This window comes from Cyanistes caeruleus, chromosome 1, assembly GCF_971803275.1.
Source record: "Cyanistes caeruleus chromosome 1, bCyaCae1.hap1.1, whole genome shotgun sequence".
Classification (NCBI taxonomy): Eukaryota; Metazoa; Chordata; class Aves; order Passeriformes; family Paridae; genus Cyanistes; species Cyanistes caeruleus.
Genome location: NC_141701.1, coordinates 60,985,191 through 60,999,373, shown reverse-complemented (window position 1 = coordinate 60,999,373; position 14,183 = coordinate 60,985,191). Strand labels below are relative to the sequence as shown.

General features: G+C 37.4%; 1 protein-coding gene across 8 annotated transcripts in view; it reads left to right on the top strand.

The window, feature by feature from the left end:
- Positions 1-14,183, top strand: part of TEX10 (testis expressed 10) — a 54,898-nt gene that overhangs the window by 31,781 nt on the left and 8,934 nt on the right. For all 8 annotated transcript variants that reach the window (XM_086895178.1, XM_086895187.1, XM_086895152.1 and 5 more), the window contains exons 11-12: positions 5,359-5,447; positions 6,618-6,751. In XM_086895178.1, coding sequence (XP_086751304.1) covers positions 5,359-5,447; positions 6,618-6,751 — 223 coding nt within the window. The remainder of the gene's footprint in view (positions 1-5,358; positions 5,448-6,617; positions 6,752-14,183) is intronic.

The window sequence follows — 14,183 nt, the reverse complement described above, 5'->3', positions numbered from 1 at the left end:
GAACAGAAATATCAGTGAAAGAAATAGAGGGGAAACTCCTTTTACAGTGCTTTTATAACCTAGAATTAAATAGTTGTCAGAGGGATGGTTTTAAATCTTTGATCAGTGGTTGATAAAATCAATTTAAAATAGGATCATTTAGTACAGTACAAATTGTGTATCTCAGGCTGTTGTCTTGCCAATGTTCAAATAATTCTGTAAAGCTTCAGGAATGCTCTGCACTAGATATTCCCAAATTCCAAATTATGGTGCTGGGACTTTTCCTGGAAGGTGAAAGAATTGGATTTTATTTTCCTTGAATAGAAAACACAAACCCTTGAACTTGCACTTCTTGAGTGTTAGAACCCTCACATTTATGAACAAAAGGGTAATAGTATTAATGCCTCTGAAGAACTGTGAATCTTGCATTTGCTTTTTAATGTTTTACTTTAAAATACTTGGAGGCTGAACTCAGGGTTGAAACTAGTCACATTTTTTCAATTTTATTGCTAAAAAAATAAAATCAAAACCCAACACCAATCCATATTCTGAGGAAAACTTGCTTAGCAAATGCTAGACAGGTGCATTGCTGTCCGTGCTGGATTTTGAGTTTTATAGGAGGACAAGTGGAAGGATAATTTCTAAAATGAATGCAGCAAGGTTCATCAGAGTTCTTCTGTTAGAGACCTCTAAATTACCCAAAGACTCCTTTGACTGTATAAGCTAAAATCAACACCTTAAATCTGAACCATAAGTCAATTAGTACCTAGTTTAGGTCAGGAGGCACAGAGATAGTAGTCTGCAGCTGAGGAATTACTAGTCTTGCACAAACTGCAGTTTTATTTTGCAGCTGTGTGATACAGTCAACCTGAAAATAACAGCAGCATGAGCTGAAGTAGTGAAGTCCATCTGGAGGCAAAAGAAAAGTTAGCAGCAAGTGATGAAAGGAATGCACTGCACACTTGCTTTGGCAGAGAAATATTTGTTCTGCTACTGACAAGAGAAGCTATGATTTTTAAGTTAATTAGATTCAGCTTTTATTTCAATACCATTTGGTGTACAGAGCAGGTTACCTAAATGTGCAATTCTAAACCTCAAAAGAGAAGTTCCCACAGAGAGCAGGTGACCTTATGGAAATTACAACATGTAATTCATCACAGTTAATGTGGGTTTGGACTACATGACTGGAGAGGTCTCACTCACACACAGTTTGATAACAGGTTCCCATTGTCAGTAATAATTTATACAAAAAAGACAACTTATAGTATGCTTATTACCTCTTTTCCCCCTATAAAGCAGATAATTTTTTTAGTCAGATGTCTGACATGTAATTTACAAGCATCTTGAAAACACATTTTAAAAGTGCATGCAGTCTCCAATTATTCATGGTAGTCTTAATATATTAAACTAAGATTTTAAAAATATTTTTTATGTACTTGCAGTACATCAATATCTGTTCTAGAATGGAATCTCCTTTGTTCTGTGTTCTTTATCTTATTTTTTATTTCCTTTAATGTCAACTTCAAAATTGAGCAGCTTTAACAAGTGTCTACATTATAGGCACTTGGGCTCTAAGGTAATTGAGGTGATGACAGCTGGTTAGACTTATATTTAAACAAACCTCTGTGCTGTAATGCTGCTGTGTTTGTATTATTATAAATACACTGGTTTTGGTCTTGATTTATTGTGAGATTCTCATGTGGTGTTTCAATTACATGATTTCATGGTTTTCTTCCATCCTGCTTTCTGTGCGGAGTACATCATGAGCACTGAAGGAGCGTTTACTTCATGTGAGAGTTTGGCCCTGTTTCAATAGGAAGCTCCATGTTTTCTCTATTGTATTGTGTCCCGCTTGGAAAACAAAGGGATTCCCTCCCCCTGCCCTCACCCATGGAAGTATTTTGTTGTGCTCAAGTAATTTTCACAGCTGCAGGAGATGGGAAGGTGATGTTTTTCCCAGTTTAAAGATGAGGAACTGAGGCAAGGAAAGGTGTAGGCAGAAGTACGTAGAATTACCTGATGACTTTAGGAATTCAATGAAACATTTGGGTTCTGATTTTTCAGAATATATAGCATCTTTTGTCTTGAAGATAAAATATTGACCTCAAATTTACTTTAAGTGGAGAAGTAGAGATCAGATAGGTGCTGCTCTTAGAAATACTTGAAGCTCTATCTCTCCACAGCTGTTAGTGAAATTTTCATATTTTAATCACTGTTGAGCTGTTGCAGTACTAGAGATAACTAGCTGAAAAAAAGAGATGAGCTTCCAGTATTAATAATATGAGCTTATTCTGTCCTAAAAGTAAAAAAAGAAATAAAAATCTAATGATACTTGAAGAAATGTGTTAACACTGATTTCTGTCCTCCAGTTTTAAAAAGTATTTGTCTCGCATTTTGTATAACCTACTTGAATTTCTGAGCTAATACTTTCTTCTGCCTTTTTAATTATGCCTCATACACTGTGCACATTATAGATGATGCAATAAATAAGGACAGGTCAGACTGTTATCCTTCATTGTGTAATCCTGACTGATCCATTCATCCGTGATTTGAATGAGACATAGTTTTGGGGTTTTTTCCTAGAGGAAATATGACACATAGTATTATCATACTCTAAGGTGTACTCTAAGTGTAAGAGAGGCCAAGCTGAAGATCAGAGGCAACCTTCTCTGTCACTTTCTAAATTTAATGCTATATTATTTTTAACTGTAATGCTCTTTTAACATTGAGGCTTCTCCTATGTATGTAATAGCTTTCACTTTCTAAAAAAGTAAACTGCAGCTGAATTTAGTGATCTTGATTTTGTGTGTGTGTGACTCGGTGTAGCTCTGCTTGTAGAGATGAATCTTAAATTAAACCATGTAATAGCTCTGTCAAGGGTTTGCTCCTTATGCTGCCTCCATGTTCCCAGGGCAGAACTGCAGGGATTCTCTCTGCTTCCTCTTATGTCTGTAGCAGTGGCCCTTAGCCTGGTGTTTTCTTAGGATACTTAACATGCTTCTCCTGTTTGTGAGTTTGTAGATGCATGGGAAAACAAAACTGATGAAGTGTTTGATTTCCAGATGTTTACCAATAAGATTTGGAATTATTTTTCCTGTCCAGGCATCTCCTGAACCTATTGCAGTTTCTGCTTGCTAACCTTCAGTGAATCTTGAGTTTTGGTTCAGTCTCTTCTGGAGGTTATGTAAAACTCTTGCATGCATTGGTCCTAATTGTAAAGCATTCAAAATGGTTGCATATGGAAGTGGAATTTTTCCAATATTGGATTTTTTTTGTATATGATTATTTTAAACCAGATTCTAACAAGATTTGTCATGCAAGTCCCTACTTCCTGAACTGGGGCTTATCACATGTTCTTTCTTTCTTTCTCTTCCTACCCAAGATTTATTTATTTTTACATTTGCCTGATTGCCTTTGCAGCTCCTCATCTGTCATTATCTCTCCCAGCCTCTTGCATTCCCACCATTTTTCTCAATGGTTGCATCACAGTTTGAATTTCTGTGTCTAGTCTAGCAAGTCCTAAACCCTCTTGAATCTCTCTCCATGCTCTTCAATGCTTACTTTGGTAGAATGAGTGGCCTCAAGTCAGACTTACGGTCTCTCTGCATCAGATTAAAGGAGATTGTTCTGCTGTGCTGAACAGGACATGGATTTCACTCTCTCTTTTGGTGTATGGATCTGATTCCTGTGTAAATATCCACCTTATGTAGAGAAGTAGTGGCAAGAACTCTTGCTGATTTAGTTGAGTATGTGTGAAATTTCTTCCATGCTGTAAGAAATGGGACTGGCACCTGGGCTCTGACCTCCTTGGAAGAATGGAAAAAATTCACCGTTCCCATGGCCAAGGGATTTGTCCTGGGAGAACCTGCAGCCTTAGGACTGGGGAGAGATTGAGAGACTGCAGGTTAAGAAAAGGAAGTAGTCAGCCAGGCCTCAGGGCAGGACCAAAGGCCTCTTAGGAACCAGAAGGGAGCATGCAGAGCTAATCACATCACCTGAAATACAGCAAATCCCTACTGCCAGGTGTTAATGTGAAGTGGGAGCTTTATTTAATAAAGCCTTACTTTGTGCTCTCTCACCTCTGATTTTTCCCTCCCTAGAATTAACTATCCTACATGGTAATCTGATGGAATCCTGGATTTTTTCTTTAATTTAAAGAAATTCTGGGGTTTTTCTCCTTTCTTTTTGAGTAACTCCAGACACGTGCATATTCTAGCTGTCATTTTTGTGGATGCTGAAATAATATGGATGGATTTTTGTGGGTGGCAAAATGTATATGCCTGGCACAAAAGTATTCCAAATTTGATATTTTTTCTCCCAAAGCACGGAGCTGTAAAAAATTCCTGCGTAACAAGCTTTCCAGATTTTTGTTACCCATGAGCTAAGCCATTTTGGCTGTTGGCACAGAGAAATTAGGAATAAAAAAAAAGATCCAAGGCAGATAGTTGGCTTGGAAAATTGCATTCAGAAGCTCTGAAATTTCACAAGATTGTAAGAGTGGAAAGCAGCAATCTCTTATAGCAAAGATCCATAGTCTGCAGCACCAGTGCCAAAAGCAGCATACCAGGTAATTTGAATAATGTGCATTTTTGCATAATGTGATCTGGGTCTGAGCTGCAGCCTGGTGAGGAAAGCATGTGTTAGATGTCCTTGTTCCCAGCTCCTGGCTTCCTCCTGGTTCAGCACCAGCACATGGGCCAGACTCTGCCATTAGGTGGTCACTGGTGTCTGTTTGCTCTGAGTTTCCACAAGCACTGGCTTCTCATTTGAGATACCAGAGTAGACTGGTGCTTCACGTGTTCCAGATTGCCCTTGAGATGGAAAGTGTCAGACAGCTTTGATAACAGGTTTGCTCCTGTCTTTGCATATTGCTCCTTTTTGTGTTCTAAATTTCCAAACAACTTTTTTACTTAGCTGTGTTCAATAGCTTCAGCAGTTCTGAAAGAGATGCTGAGACTGCTTTCAGATGGGGTTTCTTGTTCATGTATTAAAAGTAGTGGATAAGATGAAAAATATAGCCCAGCATTTGTAATATAAAGATTTTTACCAAGTAAGGGAAATAAAATTAATTTAATTTATGGTGTCATCAGTGTACTGAAGATTGTACCAGTATTAATGAAAAGTTGCTATTGCAGTTAATTTAAATCATCTTAGCAACCTAAGGCCATGCAGGGGTACAAAGTTCAGTATGTCTTGTCTTTAAAAGAGCTGGTTCTGGTTTTGGACCTATTTAAAAAGCTGTTCTAAGAACAACAGTTAGAAACACGGATGCTAAAATTGTAACAATTTAGGCATGCTAATTGATTATATTGTGCAGGTAGGTTGTGAATTCTTAATTATATGTTTTTTAATAAACTGTCTGCTATTGGTTTTGTGTAGATCATCCTTTGCAGGCTGGAAGTGCCAAGTGCAGGATAATTCAGTGAATGATGTGGACTATTTCAGCTTCTTGTTTTCAACCCTTATAGGTAATCCATATGAATGTAATAATTCAGAATTAGCAAAATGAAATTTGTTTTGATAGTCAATTATCAAATTAAATTTAGAGTAAATGGTTTAGTAAGTACTTCCTGAAAGTAATTCTAATCTTGTTATATATTTTTGATATGAGATTTTATTTTCTTGATCTGATTTTTGACACTCTATTTGTACACTTTTCCATTTGGGCTGAATATTTGCATACTTTTTTTTCATTCTAGCTTACTTAGGAAAGTATGAGGAAAACCTAAATTCAGCATATGACATAAACTAATTTTTTTTTCCTATCTTGAAGTAAATGCCTTTTATTGGCTCATAACAATATAAAAGATTGCCTCTGGGATTTCCTGTAAATGTGCTTACGCTATTGAAAACATTCCATCAGAATAAAGTAATCAGAGTACGTTAAAGTGAGCTGGCCAAGGTCAGTGTGTGAGCAGAGCTACTTCTGCTACTCTATTCTTACTCAGCTATAAAAATAGCTGTATTCTGTGGTGATGCAACTTTGGGAAGTTACAGTGGTTAAAGTGGTGTAATATTGCTAAGAAGTAACTCCCGCTGACTTTTGCTGTGGTGAAAAATAGTGTGTTTTTTCATCACCTTGGTTATTTATAATGTTCAGCTACTTTGTATTCAAAAATTACCTTTTTGTTCCTAAAATGGTAAAAAGAGTGCTGAAGTAATAGCAGAGAAAATGAAAGCAAAGCCCAAGTAACTCTTGTGGAGTACTTGTCCTTTTTAACTAGAACACCTAATACCTTTCTAGAAATAATAAGCTAAATGGTATTTTTTTTAGCCCTGAGGTTATTTTATTTATTACTAAGGTTACTGAGTTATTGTGAATACATGAAGTATTTTGCATTATACCCATTCTTGTTATTTTTTAAAAGATGCATAGATTTAAAATAGCGTAACACTGGTTGTTTAAATTTTTTTTCTATCACATTATAGTACTATTGGGTTTTAAAATATTTTTGTTTTCTGTCAAAAGTCAAAATTTGTACTTTGATATACTTAGTTTATTAAATCAAGGAAGAGCTTTTAAGAAAAAATGATTATGTTGACATAGTGTAAAAGACAGTGTTTGTCAATGATGCTGTTGAAGTAGAACACTGTTTGGCTTGTTTTGTGATACTGTTGTACTGCTTCTTCTTCCCCAGGGTTCTCAAGAGAGGAGCTGACTAGTCTCCAGGGCATTAGAGGAAAACCACACATTAGCCAGACACAGCTTTCACCTATCCGTCTTTACCTAACTGATCTGGACCAGTTTTTACACCACTGGGCTGTGACAGAGGTAATACATCAACACTAATTCTAAATGACAGCATACAAACTCTGAGTGCTCTCCATCCCTTTTCCAGAGATGCCTAAATCCTGTCTTGATTTGAGTTGAAAAAAGAATGAAAAATATAAAAGCTGTCGAACAGCCAACATTTTTTTTTACAGCCATCAGATAATATTTTGAAGGATGCTGCTTTAAAAGTTGAATGTTTAGACATGTAGTATGCAAGGCAATACTCAAGGAAAAAGTTGGTAGAAACCTTGGTGAAAATTCTTATGCACTAATATTAGAACCAGCAATATGTTTTGGCTTTTAAGAACAAATTAATTTTAGAAATACTAATTATAAAGAGTTTTCCTGGAGAATAAGTGCCACTATTAATTGAAAAGCACTTGGATTAAATAAAATTTGAACTTGGAAGCAATATTAAGTTGGCATTAGTCATTATTTTGAATGGTTCCTGATTAGTTAACCAACATATGCTGGGATTAGAAACTTCAGTCTGAATTCAGTACCTAACATCATAAGAGCTGAAAAATTAATTGGATTGTTGGTTCTAAAGGGATTTGAGCCACAAGATTTTATTCATAAGAGGTGGATTAGCTGTCTTTCTGCATCAACTCTTTTTATTGTTTAGCTCACCAAAAACCACTTTAAGGTGGGAAATCATGTTTTGATGACATGCCAATTTGACCGTATTTATGAAATCATAGTCCTGAATTCAGAAAGAAGAGCAAAACAGAAGGTTTTAGTTGTATGTTTTTTTCATTCAAGAAAGAAATATAGTAGATGGTTTCTACTTCATAGTGTTTAAGTGATAACGTTCTGAAATTGATGATAGTCCAAGATTACACATTGAATCTGTGCTGCTATGTATTAGAAAGTATTTTAAGCAGGGCTGTTGTTTGGTACCATGACTGAATCACATATTTAGGTGTTCTGCCTGCAGTCATATTCAGCCTGTGGAGCAGCTGAACTTATTAATTTATTTTGCTTTGTCTGTTTCTTCACCAAAATACCTTTCTCCAGGATGGAGGGATCATAATGTTCTCTTTCCATGACCTGTTGCTCTGTGAATGCGCAGTTTCTCAGAGTTAGCATAATCCAGCATCTGAAGGATTTCTGTACACCTTCCTTGTTTCTGAAAATGTCACCTTTAGTGTTTTCTTCTTCCTCTTTTTGCTTCTATTCTAAAAATCTTTCAAAATTGGCAGTGAAGTAGGACTTTTTTCACACAGGAAACAATGAAGTAGTTTGATTTCTTTTTTGTGTGTTTGGTTCTTGGTTGCAAGTTTGAGTGTCTTCTACCACAATCTTTAGTGTTTTGGTGCTATCAATGAGAGTTAGTATTTTCAGAAACTTGAGACTCACTTTTGTTTAAGTACCTTTTCTGAGGAAAGATACAAGGTGCTCTCCCAAGTTGTTTGAAGGGGATGGTGATCACTAAGCAAAGAGCTAGATATCCTTGGTTAGTAATGAAAGATGATTTGGGCATCCTGTGGAGCACTGCACTACTTCTGCACTTTAGCCTGAAGTCTTTTCTGGAGAATGTTTTATGGAAGACAATAGAGCAAAAATCCCATACATCAAAAATCTGTGTGAAGAAGGATGAGACCTTCTAGCCCCACCTGATTTTGTAGGTTCTTAACCAAAGAGAGTTTTGAACTGTCACTTTTCTCAGTGAGGGTGGTCAGATACTGGAATAAGTAGCCTGGAGACATTCTGGTTCCCATCTTTGGATGTACTCAAAACCATGCTGGCCACAGGGTGGGGTGACCCAGGTGACTCCAACAGGAGCCTTGGATTAGAGGAACTCAAGGATATTCCTTCTAACTAGGGATTCTGTGATTATTTGAAAACTCCTTCTGACAAAAAACAGGTCTTTTTGTTTCCCCATCAACAAATCTCTTCGTTATTTTTGCTTTTTAGACATAATGAAATTCACAGTTGAGTAAGGGTTTGTAGTTTTATTTGGTGGGTTTGTTACAGTTATATTGGATATCAGAGTCAAACTGCTCCCATGAAAGGCCTGCCAGGTACTGCAATGCTGTTTGGGGTGTGCCCCCCCACATTTGCTAGTTTTCCTTTTTTCCCCATGTGAACAAAAAAGTAGGGGCAACTCCTCAATAGCTTGCTTTCATGCTGGAGAAAAATCAAGATATTCATGCCTCTGATCTGGTAGTAATGGTGGCATATCTGGTTGTGTTACAATGAGAAGTGATCATTGGTATTGAGGCAACCACTTCCTTTTATGAGTTGCAGAATTCCATTCATTTTTCACTTGTCTGGTTTTGATTTCAGATGCAGTCATAGATATGGTAAATGACACATAAAAGCATTCTGAAACTCCTCAGTTTTTAGATTACTTTTTTCTCTGTGTTTAAATATCTAATACAGCAGCATGTTCTTTAAGTTTTGTGGGGTTTTATCTTTTCCTTGTATCCATCAAACATGTTGATCAATATGCTATATAATGCTCAGTTTCTGAAGAAATTATTGTGGGAACTGTAGTCCATTAAAACCATGGGATTTGGAGCCTGGACGATTTTTTAAAATCAAGAAGGTAAGGAAGAAAATAAACAAGAAAGAAGAGGGCAGGCTTGGTTAAAACTTTTCCATTCAAGATTTGCCACAAGCTTCACAGGAATACTTTTCTTAGATCAGTTAGTTTTCACTAGGTACCGAACAAGCTAATCTGTTCTCAAAAGGAAAAAAAAAAACAAACAGCAACAACAACAAAAAATCCCAGCCAAAAATGCAAACCCCAGAGTTGCAGGCTCTGGGGAAAAGAAAACTGCCAGCAAATCATGAGGCTCTCCAAAGTGTCTGGCAAGACAGTGTGATATGAGGGCTCTGTGTGCATTGAGTCTGAGGGAGGTAGGTTTGGAGACTGCCTACTTCCAAGTGGACATAGTTCAAGGTATGCTAGAATTTGGAGTTAAAACATTTTTAGCTGTGGCAGAAAATTACTTTATTTAGATAGAGCAGTGCTACAGGAAATAATAAACCCCAGCTTGAATTAGTCATGCTTTTGCTGGAATTTGGTTGTAGTGCAGAGCTTCTGAATGCTAACCTTTCATCTGTTCCCTTGCTGGAGAAGGAAGTTTATGGTGATGTTGTAATGTTAAGCAAAATGTTTGTAGTAGTTTTAGATACCTGCTAAATGAGAGCAGTGTTCGTTGGCTGCAGACCAGGCCTCTCTATGAGGAGAATTGTTTCTTTAAGAGTTCTCATTATGTAGTTGTAATCTAGGATTTCTTCTCAATGGAAAAGCATTCTAATGTAGGTGAAAATAATTAAGGAACTTTGATGGAATTAGAATTTAATGGCCTGGTTTTCTATCATTTAATAAATAAGACCTGTGATCAGATTCCTATTAGTCCTTCCACTGTTGTCTTTCATCTCTTCCATCTCTAGTTTTGTCTAAACCATGCTTAGTTTTTTAGCTTTCTGCTGAAAAGAAAAGTTGCAAATACTAATTCCTGTAAGTTCTATGAAAATAAGCAGATGGAAGAGAAAAAGCTCTAGTTCAGCACAGGGTGGGTCACAACTCTGCTCCAGCATCCTGCTTGGCAGGAGCTGTCACTTGGCCAGCGGGTTGTTTGGGTTGTGAGGCAGGAGTAGGACTGGTGGGACTGAAGAAGGGACCCAGGTGTGAATCTGGAGGCCAAAGCTTGTTGGCCTCAGTGCTCAACTTTGTTTCCCAGTGCAGGAAAAGGCAGTCCCACCTTCCTGTCCATAGTTGTGCAATGGGTGATGTGTGTTTCTAAGGGTAAAGCGTTGTAAGAGGAAATTTCACGTATAACATATGTGTGCAAGAAATGTGGGAGAAAAAGCAGTGTGCCTCTGGAGAAGGGACAAGCTCTGGAAAGGAAGAGAATAACTTGAAGCATTTTCAAAGAGCAGTTTGGACTTCTGGAGTGTTATTATAGCCAGGGCACCTGGTAGTATGTGGATAACAGTAAGCACTTCTGCTAAGTAATGCTTTTAGGTAGTTTTTAACAAAACCTGTTTTGAGATGGATATTATTTGTAAATTACTTTTCGTTTGTCTGGAGAGTGGTAACTGGAATCATGGTAATCTGAAGCCATGTTTGTTTTTTTTTTTAGAAGCTTTTAAGTAGTGATGATTTTCAGTTGAGGATCAATGTTTCAGAAAAGTGTCTCTTTAAATGCTGTTTTGCATAGCTCTAAAGGTTAGTCTTCATGATTTGTCTAAAAGAGATGTTAAATGTGGGAACTTTGGTTCCTTTTCTGGAGGAACTTCTGCTTAAAATTACTTCTGTCTTGTTAAAGCCAATTATTTAAAATCACCCCCCTGTAGTTGAAATAAATGGGACTCCAGAATAAATGGTTGCAGCCCGAGGGAAGAGCTTCAGCCTTGGCTCATTTTAACTGTGCCCATAGTGTTTGTCAGTGATATTGTTCACTCCCCTGTAATTGAATTGCTCTGCCCAGATCAAATGAAAAAGTGCCCACAGAAATGAAGAGTTTAGCAAGGTAACCGTGTATAAATGGTAATTTCTGTTGTAATATTTGATGTTTGTGACGGTTGAACATTTTAGAGGGGGAAAGCAAATGATAATTTGAGGGTTTGCTTGAAGTCGAGGTTCCAGAGCTGTATCAAGCACACAGCTGACTTGAAGAAATAAAATACTCAACCATTTGTTCAGAATGTTTAAGATTAAACACTAGGGAAGGTCAGCTGCTTTTAAAAGCAGACTTGAATTCAAAAACCTTGAGATGCATGTAGTGTAATACAGTAATCTGTGTCAATACCTGTTCTGTCTTATACGTGAAATACAGTTGGGAAGGCTGGATCTTCACAGATGTGCTGTGAAAAATTACAGCAAATCAATAAAGATAGCAAGTCAGTGCATATAAATTAAAAGCCCTGCAAGGATGTTTGTCTTGAGAAGTAAATGGTGGTGTTGTAGTGCTGTAGCTTAACTTGAAGCAGAGATTAATGCTCAAAAAAAACCTCAAAAAATTTTACATCATAGATTTTGGATTGAAGTTCCTGAAAGGTTTCAAGTTGTTGTCTTTATTGAGATTTACAGGTTAGGTTCACTCTAGGGAGAAAAGGCAGCTAAGGGTAAATAAATTTCCTTCTAAATAAAATTCCTTCTCAACTAGGAATATGGTACAATTTTAATTTTCTTTGAAGAAGACAAAAAATTCTGTATAAGCCTGTTAGTGTTTAGTAAAGCTACATCCTATCCCAGCTTCAATGTTTAGAAGTGAGAATAATTATTTTATTGGAAAGTAATGCAAAGTCCAGAGAAACGGAAGGGAAATAATTTAAGTAAAAGGAATGCCTCTTAAAATTAATAAAGCTCTTTTTCAAAGTTCTCTTTCATAAAACGTAAAACTTAAACCCAAAGCAAACAAAAAGCACCAAAACTAGCCCCAACCGGTAAAAAATAAATAGTGAAACACAAACTTCCAGAAAATCTAAAGCGATCTTCAGGCCAGTGCTCCATTGTACCTGCATCATATACTTCCAGTGTATCTTGTAACACCTTGGAGCTGGGAACTCACTGCAGTGTTACTGTACAGAACAACTCCACAGGTACTGTGTATTGTGTTTTATATTCAAATCCTGGCTTGTGATACCTAACCTAAATTTACTCAGAAACACTGGCTTTGTGGGACAAGAGCTAAGTGCAGGGTTTTCACTGCACTTTGTTTTAGCTGCTAAGTGCAGCTATGTTTCTGTGTTTTCAAGCCCTTTTGTTTGGAGAAGAGATAGACAGGTGAATTTGGAGACTTCAACATCAGGTGTTCCTTTGACTGTCCTGCATGTAGTCTGACAAGGAGGCATCCAGAGGAGGAGCAGCTGGCTCTGGTGGCATTTTATAGCTGTGAGGAAGCTGCAGAGCTGTGAAATAAGGGCATATTATGGCTGCAAAAGGATGAAACAAAAGCTGTTTTGTGCTGTCTTTTCTTTGAGTTATGTTAATAAAATGGCTCTGGGAATAGAACCCAACCTGTGATGTTCTTCAGGTATGGCTTTGCAGCACAGTGGCTGTTGACCTTAAGCCCTGGTTTTGCTGATAACAATATTTTCAGAAAAGCCCCTCACTTAGAGAACCAGGGTGATTGTCTCTAGCCCTCTTTGCCTTGTAGCACCAAATCTTGCTGGTACCCAGACTTGAGCACATGTTCAAATTGTTGCACAGGTGAGCTGTGGTGCTTGCCATTCTGGTATTTGTGTCCAGTAGCAAATTAAGATAACTTCCTTTAGTTTAATTGATTCTCAAATATAGATTTTGTATCAGACCCCACGACAGCCAAGGAGCCTGCAGCCAGGCAAGCATCACGGTTAGCAGATGCAAGATGAATTTGTGTGCTGCAGTTACCCTGTTTTTGACCAGGACATCAACTGTGTGTCGTAATTCTTCTAAGTCTTTGGAAGTACCAAGTCTCTATCAATGTGTGGAACACCATATATGTTCTTAAGTATTTGTAATTCTTTAATAAGTTTCTGCATTCCCATTTTGCTACCCCAAATGTAAAATTAACCCAATAGTGGGTTTTTTACTCTTGTTGCTCACCTGTGTAATGTTCTCCTGCAGACTCTGTTACTCTTTTTGGCTATTTCTTTTTTTAACTTGGATTTTGTTTTATTGTGAATGTGTAGAGGTTTTGTGTGGAGGTTTTTATGTTGGCTTTTTTTTTCTGGAGTCAGTGAATCAGGAATATCTTTCACATCTGCCCCTGTGCGCTTACCCAAGGCAGATGAACAAAGATCTCTTGTTGTACGCAGCTTTCTCAACAACTCAGGGCACTGTTAATATTGCCCTGTCAAATCAATTTATTTCAGAAAGAGAAGCAGCACCTGTCAGGGGAGTACACTGTCTGATAAGAGAGGGTGCTTCGGGGGAGCTGGTCAAGATTCAGACGCCAAGCTTCATTGCCTGCCCCATCACCTGAAAACTTCTCGTTTTCTACGCTCCACACTAACATGTTACACTGGATACAGTCCTGCTCCAAACAGGCATTTCACTAGGGCTGGGGAATTCACCACAGAACAGCCTGTTACATTTTAGTTATCCATGTCTGAGGTACATGTTGATGTGAGTTGAAAAATATATTTTAAAGTTCACCTTAGGTTATAGTATCTGGTGTGTGCCAACTTTCTTTTTTTTTAATAAAATCACTTCTCAGGGAATCTGAACTGCCTTTGGTCTGACTCTACACAGTGGCTCATTAAAATACTCGATCCATTATCTTTCCTGCTTGCTTGGGTTTCTCTTTGTGCTCTTGCTTGTGTGTGTCTTCAGAGGAAGGTGAGTATTTTTCTTTGAAAAAAGAGTACTTTGCAGCATTTAATAAACTTGAAATAATACAGAAATTTTCTCTAGACAGTTGCTGATAAGGTGTTTTCTTGAGACTTTGAATCAGGATTCTGTCGTGTTACAGGAAGCATTGAGGGAGTGGGA